The sequence below is a fragment of the Microtus oregoni genome, unplaced genomic scaffold (assembly GCF_018167655.1).
Source record: "Microtus oregoni isolate MIOR12 unplaced genomic scaffold, Mior012 000010F_ref0000083, whole genome shotgun sequence".
NCBI lineage: Eukaryota > Metazoa > Chordata > Mammalia > Rodentia > Cricetidae > Microtus > Microtus oregoni.
This window is the reverse complement of record NW_024543069.1, coordinates 45,797,563-45,820,413: the sequence shown is the minus strand read 5'-3', so window position 1 is coordinate 45,820,413 and position 22,851 is coordinate 45,797,563. Positions and strand designations below refer to the sequence as shown.

The following is a 22,851-nucleotide window of genomic DNA, read 5'->3' as shown; positions in this document are numbered from 1 at the left end:
AAATCCTGTCTTGAACCCTCCCCCAAAATTTGTAATAAGGATGTAAAGATGATGAAGTGCAGCTCCACAACTGAAGGCTTCTGGCAGGGCTGGGGGTTGGGAGGACTCCATTTCCTTTAAGGGAATGGCCGCTGGGAATTTGGATATGGTCCCATGAATATATGAGCAACACAAGTTAGACTTCTGTTTGTTTTTTGGGGGAAGGGATCACATGGATAAGGGAGGACCTGGCAGGACAGGGAAGCCCCTCTCTTTCACTCAGATGCACTTCTTTTTCTTTTGGAGTACCATACCTACTGCCCATCAAATCTAAGCTCTGTGAGCAGGCTGTGGCTCCGCCCTCTTGTCTGTATTTACTGGTCAGCACCTGAGAGCCAGTCATGAATTATTCATTTCATCCTTCTGGAAACACTCCACAGTATCAAAGCCTGGGACCAAAGTCCTTAGTCTAGCAGAGGGCACTAGGAGGGAAGGACAGAGACAGACTCCAGGTAGACTGAGCACTTCCGGGTTTTGCCTGAAACCCAAGTCACAGAGGTTGCTTACCCCTGAGGGCTCCATCCTGCCAGGGAGTGATGGCTTTGTAGTTAAGTAACCGCCAAAGGAAACATTCTGTGAGGCAGGCAGCCAGCATCTTCAGAACAGAGAGAATTTGAATCATGTCACAAGTGGACTCCCTTTTGCTCCCCACAATGGGATATCCGCCCGAAAGATGTTGCATAGGAATTGACTCTGTTGCCAGAAACTGTGCCTGTGCCAGACTCAGGGTCACGGATGTTGGGGGAGGGAGCTGGGGGATTTGTGAATGTGCTACTTCCTAACAGATACAATCTGTCCCGACTTGCTCTGCGTGCAGCAAACTCACTTTCAGTTTTGCATGCCACAAAGAAAAGAAACTGCAGGTAGTTGGTTTTTCAGTTGCCCGCTGCTGGGTTGCACAGCCGCTCAGGGGAACAGACCCAGACAGGACCATGGCCTCCACGAGGACCCTGAAGGACCCCAGCATTGGTCAGCACTTCTGGACGATGCTCATCTGCACGGTGCTCTTGCAGATGCTCCTGCAAGCCCTGTCTGTGGCCGTGACTTACGTATACTTCACCAATGAGATGAAGCAGGTTAGTAGCCAGGTGCTCTCAGCCACACTCTGCTTTGCCTCTCAACTTGCTCCTCTTTGAAACTTAGCTGAGGATTAAAATGTGCCCTATCCAGTTACAGGATCCAACTACTCATGCTGAGAGGGCTGTAGAAAGGTGCATGCTTGAAAGACATCCAAATAGGTAGAGTTACAGAACAGGCTCCAAATGCGGGTGGAACAGCACTCCTGAGGAAGCTTGAACTTTCAAAAGTGTCTCTACTTCACGATGTTAGCGCCTCACCTGCACAAATGCTTTCTGAGAAGTGCTCTGGAGTTTCTGTGTGTGTGTGTGTGTGTGTGTGTGTGTGTGTGTGTGTGTGTGAGAGAGAGAGAGAGAGAGAGAGAGAGAGAGAGAGAGAGACAGAAACAGAGAGACAGAGACAGAGAGACAGAGGGAGGGAAGAAAAGAGAGGAAGAAACAGAGGGAGGGAGGGACAGAAAAGGAGGGAAAGAGGAAGAGATGGGGGAGAGAGGGAGGGAGGGAGGGAGGGAGGGAGGGAGGGAGGGAGGGAGGGAGGGAGAGATGGGGGCTGGAGAGATGGCTCAGTGGTTAAGAGCACTGGCTGTTCTTCCAGAGGTCCTGAGTTCAATTTCCAGCAGCTACATGGTGGCTCACAACCTTCTATGATAAGATCTGGGGCCCTCTTCTGGCCTGCAGGCAGAACAACTGTATACAAAATAAATAAATAAATCTAAAAAAAAAAAAGGGAGCCAGAGAGAGAGGGAGGGAGAGAGGGAGAGAGAAGAGAGAAGAGAGAGAGAAGTGTGTGATGTGGAGGTCAGAGGCTGGTGTCAAGTATCTTGCTCAGCTACTCTCCATCTTACTTTCCTGAGGCAGGGTCTCTCACTGAGCTTTGAACTCGGTGACTTGACTAGACTGGCCTGCCAGCAAGCCCCGGGGATCTTTCTGTCTTTGATGCTGCAGTCCTGGGGTTCTGGAGACTGACTGAGGTATCCCCTAGCCCCCTGCTCTAGAGCTGTCTGACCCTTGAGGTGAGGGAGCGATGTGGATCGCCCATGAATGTCCGAGTGCTCCACTGTTTTGGCCAGTGTGAGTCCTTGCAATAACTGCTGAGAACATATATCTGATGAGGAATGGATGAGAGCTATAATAACCTATTGATACAGAAATACGTATTTAGATGACAGTTTGATGCAATGTTTATTTAGCAAAATAGTAGTAGGTTTTCTCCCAGGTCCTATGAGCTCCCTGGCCATGGATTCTTTGCTAGATTTAGAGTATCAGATAGGTTTCCACTTGCAAAGTGGGACTTGTCTCTAATAAGAAAGACGTTGGTTTCCCCTTAACACTCAGGCATGGCGCATCTGTTCACTACCTGCTTGATTTCTTCATGTCCTGTGCCCACCTGTATCGACCTTAGTACCAAGTGTTGGTGGGCAACGGAGAGCAATGACAATGCCGACTACTGTTTGGGGGAGGCCTCTGCTCCCACACCTTTCTTTTGCATGTTTTAATTAAGTAAGTGAAAAGTTCTCACAACAAGTCAGACTTTGAAAAGCTGGCAAGTAGAACAGAAGTAAAATCAGAAGTATTAAATATCACATTACTCAGTCTAACAAGGCTAAAACGGGGTGGATGTTAACCAGATATTTGAAATATGTTTTGGGGGGGCTGGTTCGGTGAGTGTTTACTGTGTAAGTGTGAGAACTGAGTTTGATCCTAATTACCCAGCATGCACCTGTAATCCCAGTGCTGCTGGTGGTGGGGTACACATGACACAGGAGAATCCCTGGGGCTTGATGACTTGGGGAATCTAGTCTGGCTGGTGACCTCCTGGTCCCAGTGAAAGATCCTTCATTAAAAAAAAAAAAAAGAAGTGTATAGCTCTTGAGAGACAGTACTGGAAGTGACTCTAGGAAACACTCACTCACACACACACACACACACACACACACACACACCACAAACACATACACTATTTCCTTCTTTTGAAAGAAAATTGCTTTGGTTTTAGACCTGTGGAATCCCTGTATTGTGAGAACACAGTGGTCTGATTTCAGTCTTTCTTTCCCTTGGATGTAGGTGTGTCGTGACTAACAGTCTATAATAAGAAACTTACCTGGACTGAACTATTCATGAGAAAGCAGTTGGACTTTATGCCAAGTAGAACCCAGACAGACAGACAGAGCATGAGTTGGTGCCCTCTTAGCCTGTGCATTTCCTAGTCATGGAAAGCCCCCCAGACTAGGCATACAACACTGATGGGAAAAACAACTTGGCTTTAGGTTTCCTATGCCCACTGGAGCAAGTATATGTTCTAGAGAACTGGGAACTAGAAGGCTGTGAGCACCCCACTCCCCCATCTAGAACCTGAGCTTAGACAGGGCTATGGAGCCAGGGTAGGGCTAGTGTCCAGGGCTGTGGGTGCCAGGACAGCTCTTCCTCCCCACCATGGCAGGCATGGAGTGTGAACATCTGTGCATTGTCAATCCCAGGATGCCCTGCTCTATCCAACTTGGTGTCTTGTTTGGAAGTGTGAGGCCAAGAAAGAGCCTCAGGGAAAATGAACTATGCAAAATTCATAGAGTAGCAGTGGTCTGTCAGGGAGACGCGGTTTGTGTACCCTAGCGAATATGAATTTGATCATCTCAGTCAGCTGGAAAATTTTCAAAGGGAAAAAGGCAGACTCTCCTTTTATTTGAAAATAATTTTGAAAATTATGGCTTATATTGATATTTTTATTACAGGACATGCTCATAAGAGTCTGTGTGTATGTGGTGTCGGTAAATATGCCTGTGCTTACGTATTTGACTGCAAGCCAGAGGAGGACCCCAGTTGTCAATTTTTGGGTGCCATCCACCTTTTCCTCCTCCTTTCCCTTCCTCCTTTTGTGTTTTTGGATTCACTACGACCTCGACCTCATGCAGTAGTCTGAAAGCAGCCGCCCAGGACTCCAGCTCTCTCCCCCCTCCAGCCCTGGGTCTCTAGGCCTGACTTTCTTTATATAGGTCCCAGAAATTGGACCCAAGCTCTCATGCTTGCCTGACAAGCCCTGTGCTGACTGAGCCATTTCCCTATCCTAAGTTTGCATGCTTCTTTCTTTGAAAACCTTTTTGAAATTACATTTATTTTTATTTTTATTTCCATGTGTTGTGGGTGGGGGGGCGCACACATTGTGTCGTGTGGGAGTACCAGGGGACAATCTGGAAGAATTAGTTTTCTCCTTCTACGTTGTAGGTCCTGGGGATAGAAGCCAGGTCATCAGGTGTAGTAAGAGGAGTGGCGGGCTGCGTACCGCCACCTGGCTAGCTTAACCCCTGAAATAACCACATGGAAATTGTATTAATTAAATCACTGCTTGGCCCATTAGCTTTAGCCTCTTATTGGCTAACTCTCACATCTAGATTCAACCCATTTCTAGTAATCTGTATGTCACTACGAGGCCATGGCTTACCTGGGAAAGATTCAGCATGTCTGACCTGTCAGCTTCCTGGCGGGCGGCTCGCTGCCTGCCTTCTTCCTCCCAGAATTCTGTTCTGTCTACTCCACCCACCTAAGGGCTGCCCTATCAAAAGGTCAAGGCAGCTTCTTTATTCAACCAATGAAATCAACACAAATGCAGAAGGACCTTCTACACCAATCAAGCTTAGTGACAGAAACCTTGGTCTTTTGAGTCATCTTGCTGGTCTCAAGGTTGTTTCTTTCTGAGAAGGAAGGTATACCTATAATCATGTTTTAGTTCTAAGTTTGTGTAAGAGATTGGAGTGTAGCTGTGTTTACTGTTTTGTGGCAGCACACCCTAAGGTTTGTTAACTTTACAATATAAACAGAGCAAAACCGTGTCTCTGTGCACATGGGTCTCAATCAATTGGCATACGTTACAAGCAGGGCCTTATTTTAAGACTGACCCGATCCTTTGTTGACCCATGTAGTTATCTGATTGTATGATTAAGATTTTCAAAACTCTGCCCCCCAAGTTGCAGCAATTTCAAATATAGCTTAGAGTCTCTTTGTTTTAGACATGCTTCCTGAGGAAGAAAGGATGTGGGGGAGTGGGGCTGTGGGAGGAGAGAGATTGTGGCTAAGTTATGTGGACGGAGAAAGACGGTAAAGGGCTCATCATTAGTCATTGGTTCTGTGACCTGCACTGGGTCAGCACAGGCGTCCTTCAGTGCTCTGTGACCTGCACTGGGTCAGCGTCTGCAGATGTCGTTCAGTCTGTGACTTTTGAATTCAAGGATGTGCCACTCCTAAATAATCTTAAGAAAAAATACACATAGTGGCATGCCAAATCTTGTCTCAATACAGAGGTCAAGTGGATGTGGGGCTGTTGTTTTCAGCGTGGATTTCGGTTTGTTTCAAGAGTGCGATTAGTTGGGGAGAGAATTTGTATTTACCTTTATGAAAATGTCCCTTACTTTCCCGTGTCTTCTGAATGAATCCAGGTTTCCCTAAGTTATTTTGTTTTATTTTTATTGCTACCATTGAGTCACACCCCCAGCTCCATGGCTATCTGTGTTAAAATTTAATCTCATTAACTTGTGTAGCTTCACTCAGAACCGCACTCAATCAAGATTTCCCCTCCCACATCCTGGAAAGGTTTCTGGAAAGTCCCAGAAGGTGTTCTCGGCAATAGCCAACTGCTTGCTATAGGCTGGGCTGACTTATCTTCCTAGGTCCTTTGTCCTTCTCACCCTCCACTTCACTTTATATAGGACACTTAGACACCACCATCTTGTCTGAGCAAAGAGAGCCACAGCAGCTCCTTCCTGCCCTGGGCTCTAGTCTTCCAGGCTCTTAACCTTTTGCTGTTGAGATAACCCATTGCTAGGAAAGAAGGCGACAAAGTCTCTGAGGACAGTAGTGTTCCAACAGGCCACAGAGGTCTCTGGGGCTGGTAGACTGGTTTAAACTGTTAACGAACAGTCTATTTGAAGACATGTAGAAGTAATCCATTAACTCGGGTTTGTTGCTGAGTATCTATGTGATTCTGGGCAGGACCTCTTATAAATAATAGATAATAGAATTCTTTTTTTTTTTTTTTTTTGGTTTTACAAGGCAGGGTTTCTCTGTAGCTTTGAAACCTCTCCTAGAACTCACTCTGTAGACAAGACTTGTCTACCTCTGCCTCCCAAGAGCTGGGATTAAAGGCATGTGCCACCACCACCCAGTCAAATAATAGATTTTTTTTTTTAATGAGATGACTTGGGCTAGGAGTGTAGCTCCGATGCCTAGCAAGTACGAAGCTCTGGTTCAGTCCACAGCACCTTATAAAATGAGGAGAATTTTTGAATACAGGTAATCCCAGAGCTTGGGAGGTACTGAGGGGAGGACCAGAAGGAGGGAGTGTGAGGCTCGTCTGGACTGTATGAACTTGTCTCAATCAATCAGTCACTCAGTCAGCAGATTGTTTTTCTATAGGAAGTGTGAGTTGTTAAATTTACAACCACTCCTAACTTTGCAGCTACACCAAGTTTAAATAATAGATAAAAATTATTATGTTTAGGCCAGGCATAGTGGGTCACACCTCTAATCTGCGTACTCAGAAGGCAGAGGCAGGTGGATCTCTGGGTTGGAGCTCAGCTTGCTCTTTATAGTGAGTTTCAGGTCAGCCAAGGCTGCATAGTGAGACCATGTCTCAAAAAACAACAAAAAGATTATTTTCTAAAGTCAAATTGACAGATGTTTTAAGTTAAGAAGCATGTTGTTTTTCTTTGCAGCCGGACAGGGTTAGAACCCAGAGTCACGAATGCTAGACAAGCACTCTACCAGTAAGCTATACCTGACTCTCTATTTTTGCTTTCTGCTGTTATGTCTGATTTGTGCAGAATGGCCTTGAATGTGCTCTGTAGCTTAGGCAAACCTTATACTTGTAATCTGTTGTAAGGAGGTCCCTTGTTTGTTCCCTGCTGCCCAGACTTGAAATAATCACACAAAACTGTATTAATTAAATCACTGCTTGGCATATTAGCTCTAGCTTCTTATTGGCTAGCACTTACATCTTAATTTAACCCATTTCTATTATTTTATATTTTACCATGAGGTTCATGGTTTACTGGCAAGTTTCCAGTGCATCTGTCCCTGTTCGTGGCTACATGGCGCCTCCTGACTCTGCCTTCTTTCTCCCAGCATTCAGTTTAGTTTTCCATGCCTAGTTCTACTCTTTTGCTCTATCACAGGCCAAGGCACTTTCTTTATTCATTAACCAATAAAAGCAACACATATACAGAAGGACCTCCCACACCAGTAATCTTCCTGCTTCAGCCTCCCAGTAAGCTGAGTTTACAGGCCTGTGTCAACAGGCATTGAGAAATAACATGTTGCAAATCCAAGTTGTTAGGAAAACAAAACCAAAGGGGAGGACTTCTTCCTCCACCTCCTTTGGATCTTTATTTCCTCCTCTTCCTTCCTCCCCCTTCCTGTCTCCTGATTTGGCAGCAGCCTGATGCTCTGCCAAACCATCTCTGGATGGTTCATGGAAACTATGTGGTGGGCATGGGGTGTAACAGTAGGCGGTGGTCAATGACAAAGGTAAGGACTTTGTTGGCAATTATGAGGCTATTATAAACACTGACTCCAGTCCTGGCAAACACCTTCAATAGTGCACAGTCTCCTTAGATCAGTCCCTAGGCTTTGAGAACAATCAATGAGGCAGGGTACAGATTCCTAGGGGTATCAAGGGTCCATCCAGAGTAGGAACCATGCAATAACTACAATCTACTCGCCCAGCTGTGGGGCTGTGGTGAAGGGGCAGAACTCAAATGATTAGTTGCTTTTGTTTAAGGATGCGGGCGTTGAAGTGGATTCCTCTTCCAACTTTGAACATAGGCAGTTCCAGCTTTGGAGGGAGAGCCACATTAGCTCAGAGCTGGAAGGAGCCTTAGTTACTACCACAAACGTCTAATGAGAAGCAAATGCAAGTGAGAAAAATAAAGAATGACACAGGGCTGCCGGGGATGGGTCAGCGAAGGGCACCGTGAGCCAGGGTGCGGCGCTGTTCCTATCCCTGCTACCACCTCTGACGGCTTAGCTGCTATCAGTGGACAATGCGCGGCATGCCTGCTTTAGTTTAAACCACAAATTACTCATGGCTTCCAAACTCCCCTTAATTTCCATCACTCTTTGTTCTTTTAGCTTCCGAATGGGTAAAAAGAAACAGAATGTGTTCATCACACAGTTGTATCCTATCTCCACCCAGCTGCAGGCCAAGTGCTCCAGGAGTGGACTGTTCTGCATGTTAAGGGACGACGAGGATCCTTGGGACTCCACTGATGAAGAGACCAGGCACTGCTCGCAGGCTAAGAGGCAACTGTACCAGATCATTGAAGAGGTAAGTACTCAGCAGGAACACCAAGTCAGATGACACAGACTTTTCAAATCTGGAAATCTGTATTTTGCAAATGAAGAAACGGAGTCCCAGAGGGTTTGAATGATTTCCCCCAACATGGCGCAACACCTGACTGGTACCAGATGACAGGGAAAGCCCCGGCTGATGTTAGCCAGCTGCCTCCTGGAGTTTTGCATCTTATTCTGGGAGCACACACACAGATAGCATGTGCTCACGGTTGCCCAGTGTTTCTTTGTTTTTATTTAGAAGACAAACAAGGCCAAATGATGGTGTTTTCTATTCATCCCACATGGGTGATTTCTAGAATTAAAAAAAAAAAAAACAAACTTCTTTTTCTTTGGCATGTGTGTGTGCACATAAAATAGAATACTTTGAGAAGGTGGAGGTGAGGTTATCTCAATTCATTGTCAACAAATGACAAGTTTGAAGATGCATCTGTTGACGCAAGGCCGCTTCACTGGGATCTCTGGCAGAAAGCTCGGGTTGACTAACAGTTCATTTTGCAGAATGTCGTTAACTGATTTTACTTTTAGATTAAGTCAGTCAATTTCTTCACTGCCTGCTTCCTTCTTAGGAAGCTAGCATTTACAAATATTTGCCTTCTGCCTTTCTGAGAAGGTCAGATGGAGGCACCATTATTAAAAATATTCTGCAAACTAAGAGTCCCATACGAGACATCACCGTCTAAGGTTATGGTGACTTCCCAGCGTAGGAGGAGGCTGTATGCCAGACAACCTTGGGAGTCTGTTGCTTGTTTCATGGACACAGTGCTGTCGGGGTGGTCAGGGCTCCAGTGTGTGACTTGAGTGATATCACAGTAGAGATGCAGAGTCCAGCCATCACCTGGAATATGGCTTCTAAGCCAAATGAACTGGGCTTCCACCTGGGTTTTGTGTGAGCACTCCCAGGCTGGGTGCCATTGTCAACAAATGTGCAGGAACAGCAATGAAGGTGACTACACAGGAGGTCTAGCAAAATCCCAAGCTTTGGACAGCTCTGGAGGAGCCTCAGACATGGGACTTCAAAAGCCCTTGACCTTAGGTGTTCAGTGGGTCATCAAGAAGAGAGACTTGTTTTATCCCATACTTTTTCAGACCCGGGCCAGCTGGCCTTGGTGAGTTCCCGATAGAACATCCCCATTGTCTCAGTGTGTGGGTGCACCCCTCCCGGTCCTGAGTTCCTTGCTCGTGCTCTCTCTCCTTCTGCTCCTGATTTGGACCTTGAGATTTCAGTCCGGTGCTCCAATGTGGGTCTCTGTCGCTGTCTTTTTTCATCGCCTGATGAAGGTTAGTATTCAGGAGGATGCCTATATGTTTTTCTTTGGGTTCACCTTCTTATTTAGCTTCTCTGGGATCACGAATTGTAGGCTCAATGTCCTTTATTTATGGCTAGAAACCAAATATGAGTGAGAACATCCCATGTTCCTCTTTTTGGGTCTGGCTTACCTCACTCAGGATAGTGTTTTCTATTTCCATCCATTTGTATGCAAAATTCAAGAAGTCCTTGTTTTTTACTGCTGAGTAGTACTCTAATATGTATATATCCATACTTTCTTCATCCATTCTTCCATTGAAGGGCATCTAGGTTGTTTCCAGGTTCTGGCTATTACAAACAATGCTGCTATGAACATAGTTGAGCAAATACTTTTGTTGTATGATAGGGCATCTCTTGGGTATATTCCCAAGAGTGGTATAGCTGGGTCAAAACCGGATTCGCTGAACATAGTGAACAATGAGGACTACTGAGAACTCAAGAACAATGACAATGGGTTTTTGATCCTACTGTACGTACTGGCTTTGTGGGAGCCTAGGCAGTTTGGATGCTCACCTTACTAGACCTGGATGGAGGTGGGTGGTCCTTGGACTTCCCACAGGGCAGGGAACCCTGATTGCTCTTTGGTCTGATGAGGGAGGGGGACTTGATGGGGGAGGGGGATGGAAATGGGAGGCGGTGGCGGGGAGGAGGCAGAAATCTTTAAAAATAAATAAATAAATAAATAAATAAATAAGAGAGACTTGAACTAATCTGGAGGCCAGGGTGCTGGAGGGTGCAAGGTCTGGAGGCTGGGGTGCCAGAGGGTGCAAAGTCTGAAATCTGGGGTGCTAGAGGGTACAATGTCTGGAGGCTGGGGTGATAGAGGATGCAATGTCTGGAGGCTGGGGTGCTGGAGGGCACAATGTCTGGAATCTGGGGTGCTAGAGGGCACATTGTCTAGAGGCTGGGGTTCTGGAGGGTGCAATGTCTAGAGGCTGGGGTGATAGAGGGTGCAAGGTCTGGAAGCTGGGGTGCTAGAGCGTGCAAGGTGTGGAATCTGGGGTGCTAGAGCATGCAAGGTCTGGAAGCTGGAGTGCTAGAGCGTGCAAGGTCTGGAATCTGGGGTGCTAGAGCGTGCAAGGTCTGGAAGCTGGGGTGCTAGAGCATGCAAGGTCTGGAAGCTGGGGTGCTAGAGCGTGCAAGGTCTGGAAGCTGGGGTGCTAGCAGGCACAAGGGCCAACCATGGAGAGGTGATAAGGGGACAGTGATGATGGATTGTCCATGTCACTCTCCACTAATTCCCTCTCATCCTCCCAGACTCATCCTTACGGACCAGAATAGAGAGAAACTGGGAGGGAGAGGATGGATCGGGTGGATGTGAGTGTGTAAGTGAGAAGAGGATTCCCTGTTCCACTTAGGCAAGATGAGCCTTCTATTTCCTTCTATTTCCCATTTCGGACAGCATTCCATTGAATTCTGGGAGCAGCCTCAAGAAAGGAATAATTGTTATGCTTTTAAACACATTTTCAAACAGATAAAGCCATCTCAGGTCAGATCAGTTAAGCTGGTTAAGCCTTCTTAAAGAGCTGCAGGGCGGGCTTGACTCATGGTCACCTGACCTGCCTGCAGTCATTCTTGTAGAATGACCCTTCTCCCTTACTTGCTGTCTTCTCTCTATCCCTACCTCCCTTTCCTTTCCTCTGCTGTTTCTCTTGCTCCTTTTCCTTTCTCCCTCCTCCTTCCTTGCTTCCTGTCCTAAAATAAGAGAAAGGAAGAGAAATAGGAAAGAGAGGGTGAGCTTTCAAATCCACTTTTTCTCTTTGTCCCTTTTCCAGAGCCCTTGGGACCAATGCCAATAAAGGCTCACAACTAGGTCTAAGGAGAGGGAGAGACAGAGAACCTCTACTTTCTGGCACATGCGCACGACTGGTGTGTCTGACATTCACAGTGATGAGGCAGGAACAGCATAGACATCAAGAATGACAAAGGCTAAATGAGGGTTCCGAGGTCGTAATGACTCAAAACAGGCTCTGCTCCCCAAACAGAACGAGGCAGAGTTCCCTTTTATACTGGCTTTCTCCACTAGTTGCCACAAAGGAAAGGGGTGTCATGAGATCTCCAGCAAGGTATGGGACTGCAATATCATTTCTTGGAGCATGAACTTAACATTATCAACAGTAGAGAACAGCAGGGTGGTGCCAATCAGACATCCATAGAGCAAGCATGTCTGTGGGCACCTGTGCCTTATGCCTTGCTTACACCCTGTGGTTCAGACATATCTGATTGCTTTCAGCTGCTGGACTCTGTCTCTGTCTCCTCCGCGCCCCTTTACAGGTGCACTTCCATGCACACATGCTCCACACAGCGTGAAGGGACAGGGTTATCGTCAGCTTCCTGGAGGCCTGGAGCTATAACTGACCTAAGCAGGAGCTGTGCCCTTCCTTCTCAACTGCTCCAAGTGTCAATCAGAACTTTCAGACTGTCCTTTGGTCATGATCCACCCCAGATCCCCCAAAGATACCTATGCTTGGGTAAAAGAAGTTCTGTATGGATATGATTGTATAACTATCCTGTCCCATGTTGGAAAGAGAATCTAGAAGCGTGTGTATTCTGTTCAACTTGTCGGGGTCTTAACAAGCTTTATTCACTGCTGTTTGCAGGTGTCTTTGAGAACCTTTGAGGAAACTGTTTCAACAACTCAAGGTAGTAAAATTTTGTTGTTCCTTTTATTTGCTAATGTCTCCTTCACAAGCTGAATAGCTCTCCAGTTCCTCCTTGCTCCCATCCATACAAACCAATTAGGGCCTCTCTGTCCACTGTCTTCTTCTGTTTATTGGTTCTCTCTCTCTCTTATACCAAGGACTGGAAAGCTTGGGATTCACTTCATGACCTACTTACAGTCAGAACTTTATTCTTCATCTTATTTTTTTCATAGGAAGTGTCATTTTACTTCAATTTCTTCACTTATTTAATTATTTAGCTTTCTATTATGCTATAAACAAACCAGGTTTAGTATCATCTAGAACTTGGCAGGAAGTAAAAAAGACAAAACCCCCCAAAGATTACTCATATTTTCCGCTGCTGACCACAATGCCTTTCTTCACTCTAAAGCCCCTCACTGCCTCAGTCCTTCCCCCAGCAAACTCTCCCTACCTGTGATCTCCGTTGTGGTTTCTGCTGGAGACCACAAGCTCACCATCCTGCCAATGACCAGCAGACTCCACACCAGTTCTTGTTGCATCCCCCGCAGGCTGGCTTCTCCAACCTTCCATCTGCCCCCCCACTCCTAGTCAGTCACAGCATCCTCCGCAGGCTGGCTTCTCCAACCTTCCATCTGCCCCTTCTCCTGGTCAGTCACTGTTGGGCGCCATTCTGTAACATGGAGGGGCCTGCTTGTTGTTTGGGTTTCTGTCGCTCCCGATACCCACAACTGTTTAGCCCCAAAGAAAATCACACATAGGTCTCCATAAATTATAAGCTGATTGGCCCATTAGCTCTAGCCTCTCACTAGCTAACTCTCACATCTTGATTAACCCATTTTTCTGATCTATGTTAGCCATGTGGCTCAGTACCTTTTTTCAGCGGGCAGATCACATCCTGATGCTTCGGTGATCTGGGCAGGAGTGGGAGGAATCAGCTTCCTCCTTCCCAGAATTCTCTTGTTCTGATTACATCATTTCTACTTCCTGTCTGGTTTTCCCACCTATATTTCCTGCTTGGCCAATCAGCATTTATTTAAAACATGATTGACAGAATATAGATAATTCTCCTGCACTACTTCCCCCTCTTAAAAAAAAATAAACAAAGGAAAATATCCATAGTCCATTTTTTGGGAATGTGGGTGTAGTAATCCAGGCTACGCCCTCCACAGGCTGGCTTCTCTAACCTTTCATTTGCACCCCCCTCTCCTGGCCAGGGCTCCTCTCACTACTTCATGGCTCTTTTGCTCACAGATTTCCCTTCTTGGACCATTTCTAAGTCAGTTCCCCTGCATCTTATTATTCCCATCACACTTCCCTTGATCGTCTCATTGCATTTTTATATATAATTTTATCCATGTACTGTCTTCTCTTTTACCACATTGAAATAACTGTAAAGAAAATATTTGCCAAATCTTAACGGCATTCTTCACATCAGAGAAACGACGATCTTAAAATTCCTATTGAAGCATGTAAGATCCCAGATAGCCAAAGCAATCCTGAGCGAGAAGAGTGCTGCTGCCTCTGGTTCTACTACAGAACCATAAGAGCAAACCAGACTGGCGCTGATGCAAACGCAGACATGGAGCTCAGTGAGCTGGAACGAAGGAAGCTGTCACAACACACAGAGCTACAGATACTTGATTTTTGACAAAGATGTCGAAAATGCACTTTGGATAAAATTCTCTTCACCAAATGATGCACATATCCACATACAGAAAAATGGAACTCGACAAACAGCTCAGAATGGATTGAAGGCCTTGATGTGAAACTTGAAACTCTGAAACTCTCAAAGAAAAGAAGGTACAGACACGGGTATGGACTTTTCTAGAAAGAACTCCAGTCATGAAGATGCCACTACTGACAACAGGGCCTTGTGGAAATTAAAGCTCTTCTGTACAGCAAAGGATATAGTTTACTGAAGGGATTGACAGCCTACAGAATGCTAGTCACACATATGACAGATGGTTAGTATCTAGACTGTACACACACACACACACACACACACACACAACCTCACACAGAGCACAGAACAAGAGCCCATATAACCTGATCAATAAATGAATAGACAGTTCTCAAATGATGAACCACAACTTCCAATTATACAGGAAATAAATGTCCAACCTCACTAGCCTTCAGAGACACGTAAATGAAAACACCGCCATCCCATCTCACTGCAGTCAAAATGGCAGCTGGCGTTAAGAAAAGAAGTAAAGCACTGCTGGAGATGTGGACGAAAGGGTACCTTATCCGCTGCTGGTGGAAATGGAGAATAGTCCAGCCAATACAGAAAGAAGCATGGGCATCCTCAAAGCACTGAAAACTAATCCTCTACACCAGCCAGTGTTTGTCTAAAGGACACAAAATCATGACACCACAGAAACGCTTGCCTGTGTAGCTCTATTTAAAACAGGTAAATGTGGCACTAATCTGGGTGTCCTATGACAGAGGAATGGAGGGCAAACTGTCAGGCAATGTTTCCAACTATGAAGAATGAAGTTACATCATTTGAGGGAAAATGGATGCAAGTAGAGATATAAAGAGAATTAAGCCCACCCCCAAAGACAATTGCTACATGCTTTCTGTTATGTGTAGACCCTACATTTTATGTAAGTAAACAAAATTACGTATGCGTATATGACACCAAGCTCTATGGAACAAAGGCATTAGCAAAAAGCAGGAAGAAGAAGAGGGATCTGTTCAGTGTATAGTGTTTATCTGTATGAAAATGTTCTTATTGAACACAAAGCCATGCACCATGAAAAATGAATATATAAAATAAGAAAATTAAAGGTTAAAAGTTTTGCTCCCAAATCTCCATAGTCTTGAAATGTTCTCAGATGCAAACTGGACTTGACTATTGAATATTGGAAAGCAAAGTCCCGAGAGGTAGGTGCTGGTAATCATACATTACGTAACAGCTGAGGCGAGTGGTGAATGGTACCTCAGTGTTGACCGTCGAGCATTCTACTCCAGCACATTGGAAGCTGTTCCTTTGGGTCCTAACGCTTTAGTGGTTGGAAATTGGTTCCTGTGGCTTTAGTGCTACTCAGGATATGAGAACCCTGAAGAGTCAGGGGGCATTCAGGTCATAAGATTTGGTAAACTGTTGTCTTTAGGGTACTGTTGCATTTGCCTGGGTGTGTTTTTGTGGAGAGTGTGATTGAAGCGTGTATAGTAGAACACAGGACTGGGGTAGCACTGAGTTTACCAGACCACGAGACCCAACTTGTAATGCTTACTAATTTTCTCTAATAAACATTAAGTTATATCACTGAAAATAAGTGTCATAATGGAACTCATGACTTTATACAATTAATCTAAGCCAATCAAAATACATGAAGTAGGGGGCTATTCGCAAAGAGGGGGAGGGTCAGCAGGGGAAGGAGGGGGAGCAGAAGGTGAAGGGAGAGAGCATGGCCAGAAGACAACATGTTGGGGGTGGGGGGGACGTATAACATCCCTATCCAAACAATTAAAATGAGAAGAAAAAAGACAAAATGTTACACCGAAACACATGACTTTGTGTATATGCTCATACAGTGGAAGAAAAGGAAGAAGTCTGCCCGGGTTCTAGGCCTCTGGGATCGGGGTGATCAGAGCAGCAGAGGCAGAGAGCATCCATCCTGTTCTCTACTCCCCAGGAGATCTGCTCCGCAATGACTCTCTCCCTGCCACCGTCCATCCTCCCACCCACGCGCCACGCATCTGCGTCTCTCCACCTTGCTTGTATTGCCTGGTTTTGCTCCCGGGCTTGTGACCTGGGAGCTGCACCAGTGCTTTCAACCTTGTAAGCTGCCCAGCAGCCTCCAGCTCCACTTCCTCTGCCCATCAAACCAGACCTTGACATAAGCTGGCACGAAGCACGCACATCTCTTTGCACCGTACAGTGTTCTCTCTTCGAAGGCAGATGAACATCACATCTTGTGTTCTGTTTCCTTCATATCAGACCTGAGTATCCCACTGGCCTGTCTGCTGCCCTGGGTTTCAGCTTTAGCTCTCTGGATATAGCTCTGTTCCCTCCCTACCTTCTGTGTGCCTCTGTTTCCTGATTATTTGTGTCCTTCCTCCTTGTCCCTAGAAGGATGCCTGGGATAGATGTGGTGAGCATCTAGGCTTACAGGGATAGCTGACTGCAAAGGTCTTTACATCAAATCCTCAGCAAACTGTCCCTGATAATCTCCAACGAATAAGATTCTGTCCCTCCCTCCTCCTCTTACATGTTACCTCCATCCCTACTTCTCATAGATAATTATCTTATTTTATGATTGGTATCTCTCAAAATATATCAAGTTCCTCAAGGGATCTCTCATAAAATAATAAGTTCCTCGAGGACTTAGCGGAATCAATGGTTAATCTATGTAGCTCTACATAGTGTGGTATAATTTTTGATCCTTGCCAATATTTATTTGTTGATAGAATATAATTTGTCTTAACCAAATGTAAGCAGAAATGGGGTTTTGAAGCTAATTTTTAAAAGACGTGATCATATAGGATTTCTATTATGTGTGTGCCTTCCTTGGGAGGCCAGGAGAGGCTGTCACGTGCTCTTCTCTAGCAGTCTCTGTCTATTCCCTTTAGATACGTCTCCCACAGAATGACCCTAGGCTGGCTGACAGCCAGGCAACCTCAGTGACCCCTTTGTCCCCATTCACTCCTCCCCACTGCACTCACACCTGGGGATAAAGGTGTGTGGTGGTACATGGGCCTTCAGGTGAGGGCTGAGAACCCAAACTCAAATCCTCATGTTTGTTCTAAAATGGAGTTATAGACAATTGTGAGCTGCCATGTGGGCGTGGGTTCAAACCCAGGCCAGTGTTCTTCATACCGAGCCACCTCTCCAGCCCCACTAAATGGACTGTCTTTTGAAACGATAGGATCAGTTTGGGAGATACTGTGTTCAGGTCACCTGATCAGACACAGCCGTGTGAGCAGAGCAGTGTATTTAAAACTCTTTTGACAAGTGCTGATGTTTCTCTGTCTTGTGTCTTTCAGAAAAGCAGCTAAGTATTAACTATCCATCTGGAAGTGGAAAACCTCAGAGAGTGGCAGCTCACATTACTGGGATCAGTCGGAGAAGCTACTCAGCCTTAATGCCAAGTAAGATCATAAGGGTTGGAGCTGGCAGGCGGTGGGGCTGGGGCTGTCATACAAGGAGTTTGATAACTCTCCTGCCTTAGGAAACTTAGGTATCTCTAGCTGGCCTTAGGACAAGTATGTGTGAGAGAACTCCCATTGAGCCACCTTCCCTGCTGCCCTTACATCTTCTTGAGTCTCTCCCTCCCCCTTCTATTTCTCCCAGTGCTTTTTTTTTCTCTTCTTTCACCGAAACAGTGGTTCATGGAGCCTAGAATGGCTTTGAACTCCAGATCTTTTTGTCTTAGGCCCCCAAGGACTGGTATAGAACATACCACCACACCCAGGTTTTTTTTTTCATCTTTAAAGTCTCTCTCTCTCTGTCTCTCTCTGTCTCTCTCTCTGTCTCTGTCTCTGTCTCTCTCTCTCTCTCTCCCTTTCAAATCTCTTCCTTCTCCTCAAAAGTTCAAATGTACAGCACTTCTTTTCTCCTCAAGGCACTGGGATCTCCTGCCACAGGGACACTTTAGAACCACAGTGAAGTGCCAACCTTTGGCGTGTGGGGTGTGACGTAGCTGGCAAATGAGATACTAAAAGGTGACAGCAGATCAAAATGGTACAGGAGTGTCCCAGTGTCAATGTGATTACAAAAGTCTTTATAATCCATGTCAGACTGGAAGGGTAAGACGTTGGTTTTGATCGATGCTGTGTGCAAGCTCAGTGAACATATTGACTGTGCTGAGCAGCTGGCAACCTCGCTTTGACGCAAGCTCCCTGCTGCTAACTGTTTCTCTCATTTTCACGTAGTGTCCAAGGATGGAAAGACCTTGGGTCAGAAGATAGAATCCTGGGAGTCATCGAGGAAAGGGCATTCGTTCCTCAACTATGTGCACTTGAGAAAAGGAGAGCTGGTCATCCAGAAACAGGGCCTTTATTTCGTCTATGCCCAGACGTACTTCCGGTTCCAAGAGAATGAAATTGACTCCAAGACGGTCTCAAGGCAGACAAGGAAAAGCAAACAAATGGTACAGTACATCTACAAATACACCAGCTACCCAGACCCCATTCTGCTGATGAAGAGTGCCAGAAACAGCTGCTGGTCCAGGGATGCAGAGTATGGGCTGTACTCCATTTATCAAGGGGGGCTGTTTGAGCTTAAAGAAAATGACAGGATTTTTGTCTCCGTGACAAATGAGCATTTGATGGACCTGGACCAAGAAGCCAGTTTCTTTGGAGTCTTTTTAATTAACTAAATGATCTGCGATGATCAGACAGAATTCTATGCCCAGTCACCTAGGGTGATGTCCAGGGCTCAGGTTGTCCTGAGAACAACCTCATGTTTCATGTGGAAGTCAATGCTCCATGTTTCTGCTGACTGTAAGGGGCAAGGAAACTTCTTTTACGTGGTATTGATGACTGCAGACACACAGCTGAGAGTCACAGAGGGCTTCTCTGACAACCCTTAAAAACTAATAACAGCCTAGACGGGAAGGCACTGAAGTTCTCTTAAAAATTGTGGTAAGGTATTTGTGGCTATTGTGAAAGGTGATGTTTCTCTGATTTTCTTCTCAGCTTCTTTATCCTTTGTGTATAGAAGAACTACTGATTTTTTTGAGTTGATCTTGTATCCTGCCACTTCACTGAAGGTGTTTATCAGCTATAGCAGTTCTCTGGTAGAGTTTTTGGGGTCACTTATATACACTATCATATCATCTGCAAATAACAAAAGTTTGACTTCTTCCTTTCCGATTCAAATCCCCTTGATCACCTTATGTTGTCTTATTGCTATTACTAGAACTTTAAGCACTATATGGAAGAGGTATGCAGAGAGTGGACAGTCTTGTCTTGGTCCTGATTTTAGTGGAATTGCTTTGAGTTTCTCTCCATTTAATTTGATGTGGTCTGTCGGCTTGCTGTATATTGCTTTTACTATATTTAGATATGATCCTTGTATCCCTAATCTCTCCAAGACCTTTATCATAAAAGGTGTTAAATTTTGTCAAACGCTTTTTTTTGGCATCTAATGAAATGATTATATGTTTTTTTTTCTTTCAGTTTATTTATATGATGGATTACATTGATAGATTTTCATATGTTGAACCTGCATCTCTGGGATGAAGCCTACTTGATCATAATGGATGATTTTTTTGATGTATTCTTGGATTCGGTTTGCCAGTATTTTATTGAAAATTTTTGCACTGATGTTCATGAGTGAGATTGGTCTGTAATTCTCTTTCTTGGTTGAGTCTTTGTGTGGTTTTGGTATCAAGGTAACTGTAGCTTCATAAAAAGAGTTTGTCAATGACTCTTCTGTTTCTATTATATGGAACACATTAAGGAGTATAGGTATCAGCTCCTCTTGGAAGTTCTGGTAGAATTCTGTACTAAACCATCTGGCCCTGGGCTTTTTTTGGTTGGGAGGTTTATGATGACAGCTTCTATTTCCTCATGACTTATAGGTTTATTTAAATTGTGCACCCGGTCTTGATTTAATTTTGGTATATGGTATTTATCTAAAAAATGTTCATTTCTTTCACATCTTCCAATTTTGTGGAGTACAGGCTTTTGTAGTAAGACCTAATCTCTGAATTTCCTTAGTGTCTGTTGTTATGTCCCCCTTTTCATTTCTGATTTTGTTAATTTGCATGTTCTCTCTCCACCTTTTGATTAGTTTGATAGGGGTTTGTTAAATTGTTGATTTTCTTTTCTTTTCTTTCTTTCTTTTTTTTTTTTTCGAGACAGGGTTTCTCTGTAGCTTTGGAGCCTGTCCTGGAACTAGCTCTGTAGACCAGGCTGGTCTTGAACTCACAGAGATCCACCTGCCTCTGCCTCCCGAGTGCTGGGATTAAATTGTTGATTTTCTTGAAGAACCATCTCTTTGTTTCATTGATTCTTTGGATTGTTTTCTGTGTTTCTATTTTGTTGATTTCAGCCCTCAATTTGATTATTTCCAGTCTTCTACTCTTCCTAGTGAGTCTGCTTCTTTTTTTTTCTAGGGCTTTCAGGTCTGCTGTTAAGTCTCTAATGTGAGCTTTCTTCATTTTCTCTATGTGGGCAATTAATGCTATGAACGTTCCTCTTAGCACTGCTTTCATAGTGTCCCATAGGTCTGGGTATGTTGTGTCTTTATTTTCATTGAATTTTTTGACTGGGAGACATTTGATGACTGTTTCTATTTCTTTAACAGTTATAGGTCTATTTAATTTGCTTACTTGGGCTTGATTTTATTTTGGTAAAGTGATATTTATCCAGAAGATTGTTCATTTCCTTTAAGTTTTCCAATTTTGTTGAGTACAGGTTTTCAAACTATGATCTGATGATTCTCTGGATTCCCTCTATGTCTGTTGTTATGTCTCCCCAAAAGAAAATACCTGCCCAACAAAAAGCAGGAAGCAGTTTGGAGAGAACAATGACAAAATTCCTTAAATGATTGTTTATAAATATTTTTTACATTTAAAGGGGATATGCTATAGATATAAATACTTTGCATTGGTATGGATCTTGATTTATTGATACAAATTTAAGGTCAATTTTATTATATGTATATTTCTGCTCTTGATTAAGGTATTGATAGTGTAGCTCATTTAAAAATATAGGTAAATAGATAGTCATCTATAATAGTCAAGCTTATAGTCTTATTAGTTAGATTTTCTAGATGTATAGAGATATATTTTATTCAAGATTTACAGAGATATATTTCAGATGGATAGGTATTCTTCAAAACTTTCAAAGACTTACAGAATATGGCATTTAAAATGTTTTAAGAACAAAGACTTTTCATGACAATGAGACACATCTGACAGCACCAATCTACTTCAAGAGGATGATGGGCATCAAAGAGGCTCCTTATGGAGTTGGCTAGACATTTGGGTAAGAAACTGCACTTGCATTTACTGCATGATGGTGTGCTGTATGAACTGTATAGGCAGGACCCACAGAAAAATGATTGCTGAACTTTCCTAAAGAAGGTGAGACAACCTTCTTTAGAGTCCCTGCTTCATGAAAGACTACCAGACATTTTGCAGGACACAGAAGAAGGCAACTGATAAACTTTGCCAGTGCAAGGAAAAACAGATCTTCAAATTTCCTGTTCCATGGAAAAGTCTGCCAGATACTATAGGCCTGTAGGCTGAAGATGGATGCTCCAGTGCTACAAAAGAACTCTTATCTAATATTATATCATTCTGGGATCTTTGATGGAGTTGAAGAATAGTTATAGTTTTCCTTAGTTATGATAAAAGAAAAAGTAGATATTATTATTGTAACTATAATTATTGCTTGGTATCTGTTTTGTTATATGTAATTTCACTACGTTAAAGCCAAAACTTTCCTTTTTATTTAGACAGAAAAGGTAAGGTGATGTGGTGTAACATGAGGGCATGCTTGTTGGGGTTTCTGTCCTGCCCAGTTCCCACAGCCCTTTAGGTCCCAAAGACATCATACAGAGTTCTATATTAATGATAAACTGATTGGCCCATTAGCTCAGGCTTCTTATTAACTCTTATAACTTATATTAACCCATTATCCTTATCTATGTTAGCCACATGGCTCAATACCTTTTTCAGTGGGGTAGGTCACATCCTGCATCTGTGGTCTGGGCAGAACTGGGGAGGAATGGGCTTCCTCCTTCCCAGCATTCTCCTGTTCTCATTGCCCCACCTCTACTTCCTGCCTCTGCCTCCTGAGTGCTGGGATTAAAGGCTTGTGCCACTACTGCCTGGCCCAACCTCCTTTCTAAACCATAGATAAAGTTTTTCTGCCTCTTTAGTTCTTTAGAAACATTATGACAACGGAAGGAACAAATGGATCAGATTTCTTGGACTGAAAGACCTGCGTTGTATACCAGTTGACAGTGATGGCAACATTCAAGGAAGTCCCTATTTTCTAAATTCTGATAGGTGAAAATTGTAACTGTAACTTGGCAACAAATGTTTGAGAATTTTATACTTATAAACCCCTGCTTCTGGCCCTGCTTGGGGCTGTCAGGAGAAACAAGGCTCCCGAGTCCTTGTCCTGCAGCCCTGATCGATCAGTGACCCCGAATGTGGTGAATTATTGAAATCTTTGGTTCCATAAGTGTTGTCTCTCTCCTTCTTCATGGTGTGTTATGGGCTAGGTGTAACAGAAACCACTCTACCACTGAGCTATGGCCAAGTCCCCATTCTTTCCTTTTCTGAATGAAAAATGCTTACTTTGTGCCCCTATAATTTGGAAGTATGTAACATTCAGACATTCTGATATTGTATAATAGTAATTTAAGATATGTTACATTCATTTATGCTGTGGAATATTTGCTTAATGATCCAGAGATGTGTTGCATTCTTTTATTCTGCATTTGTTTAAGTCTGTAAAGCTGTGTTACTATGTCTGCCTAAAA

General features: G+C 44.2%; 1 protein-coding gene across 1 annotated transcript; it reads left to right on the top strand.

Moving 5' to 3' along the window:
* The first annotated feature begins 911 nt into the window (after positions 1-911).
* Positions 912-19,119, top strand: Tnfsf10 (TNF superfamily member 10). The gene is made up of 5 exons (XM_041659357.1): positions 912-1,115; positions 8,296-8,427; positions 12,360-12,402; positions 17,394-17,498; positions 18,282-19,119. Exons 1-5 carry the CDS (start codon positions 972-974, stop codon positions 18,725-18,727), a joined length of 870 nt encoding a protein of 289 aa, XP_041515291.1. The 5' UTR covers positions 912-971; the 3' UTR covers positions 18,728-19,119.
* Positions 19,120-22,851: the final 3,732 nt, after the last annotated feature.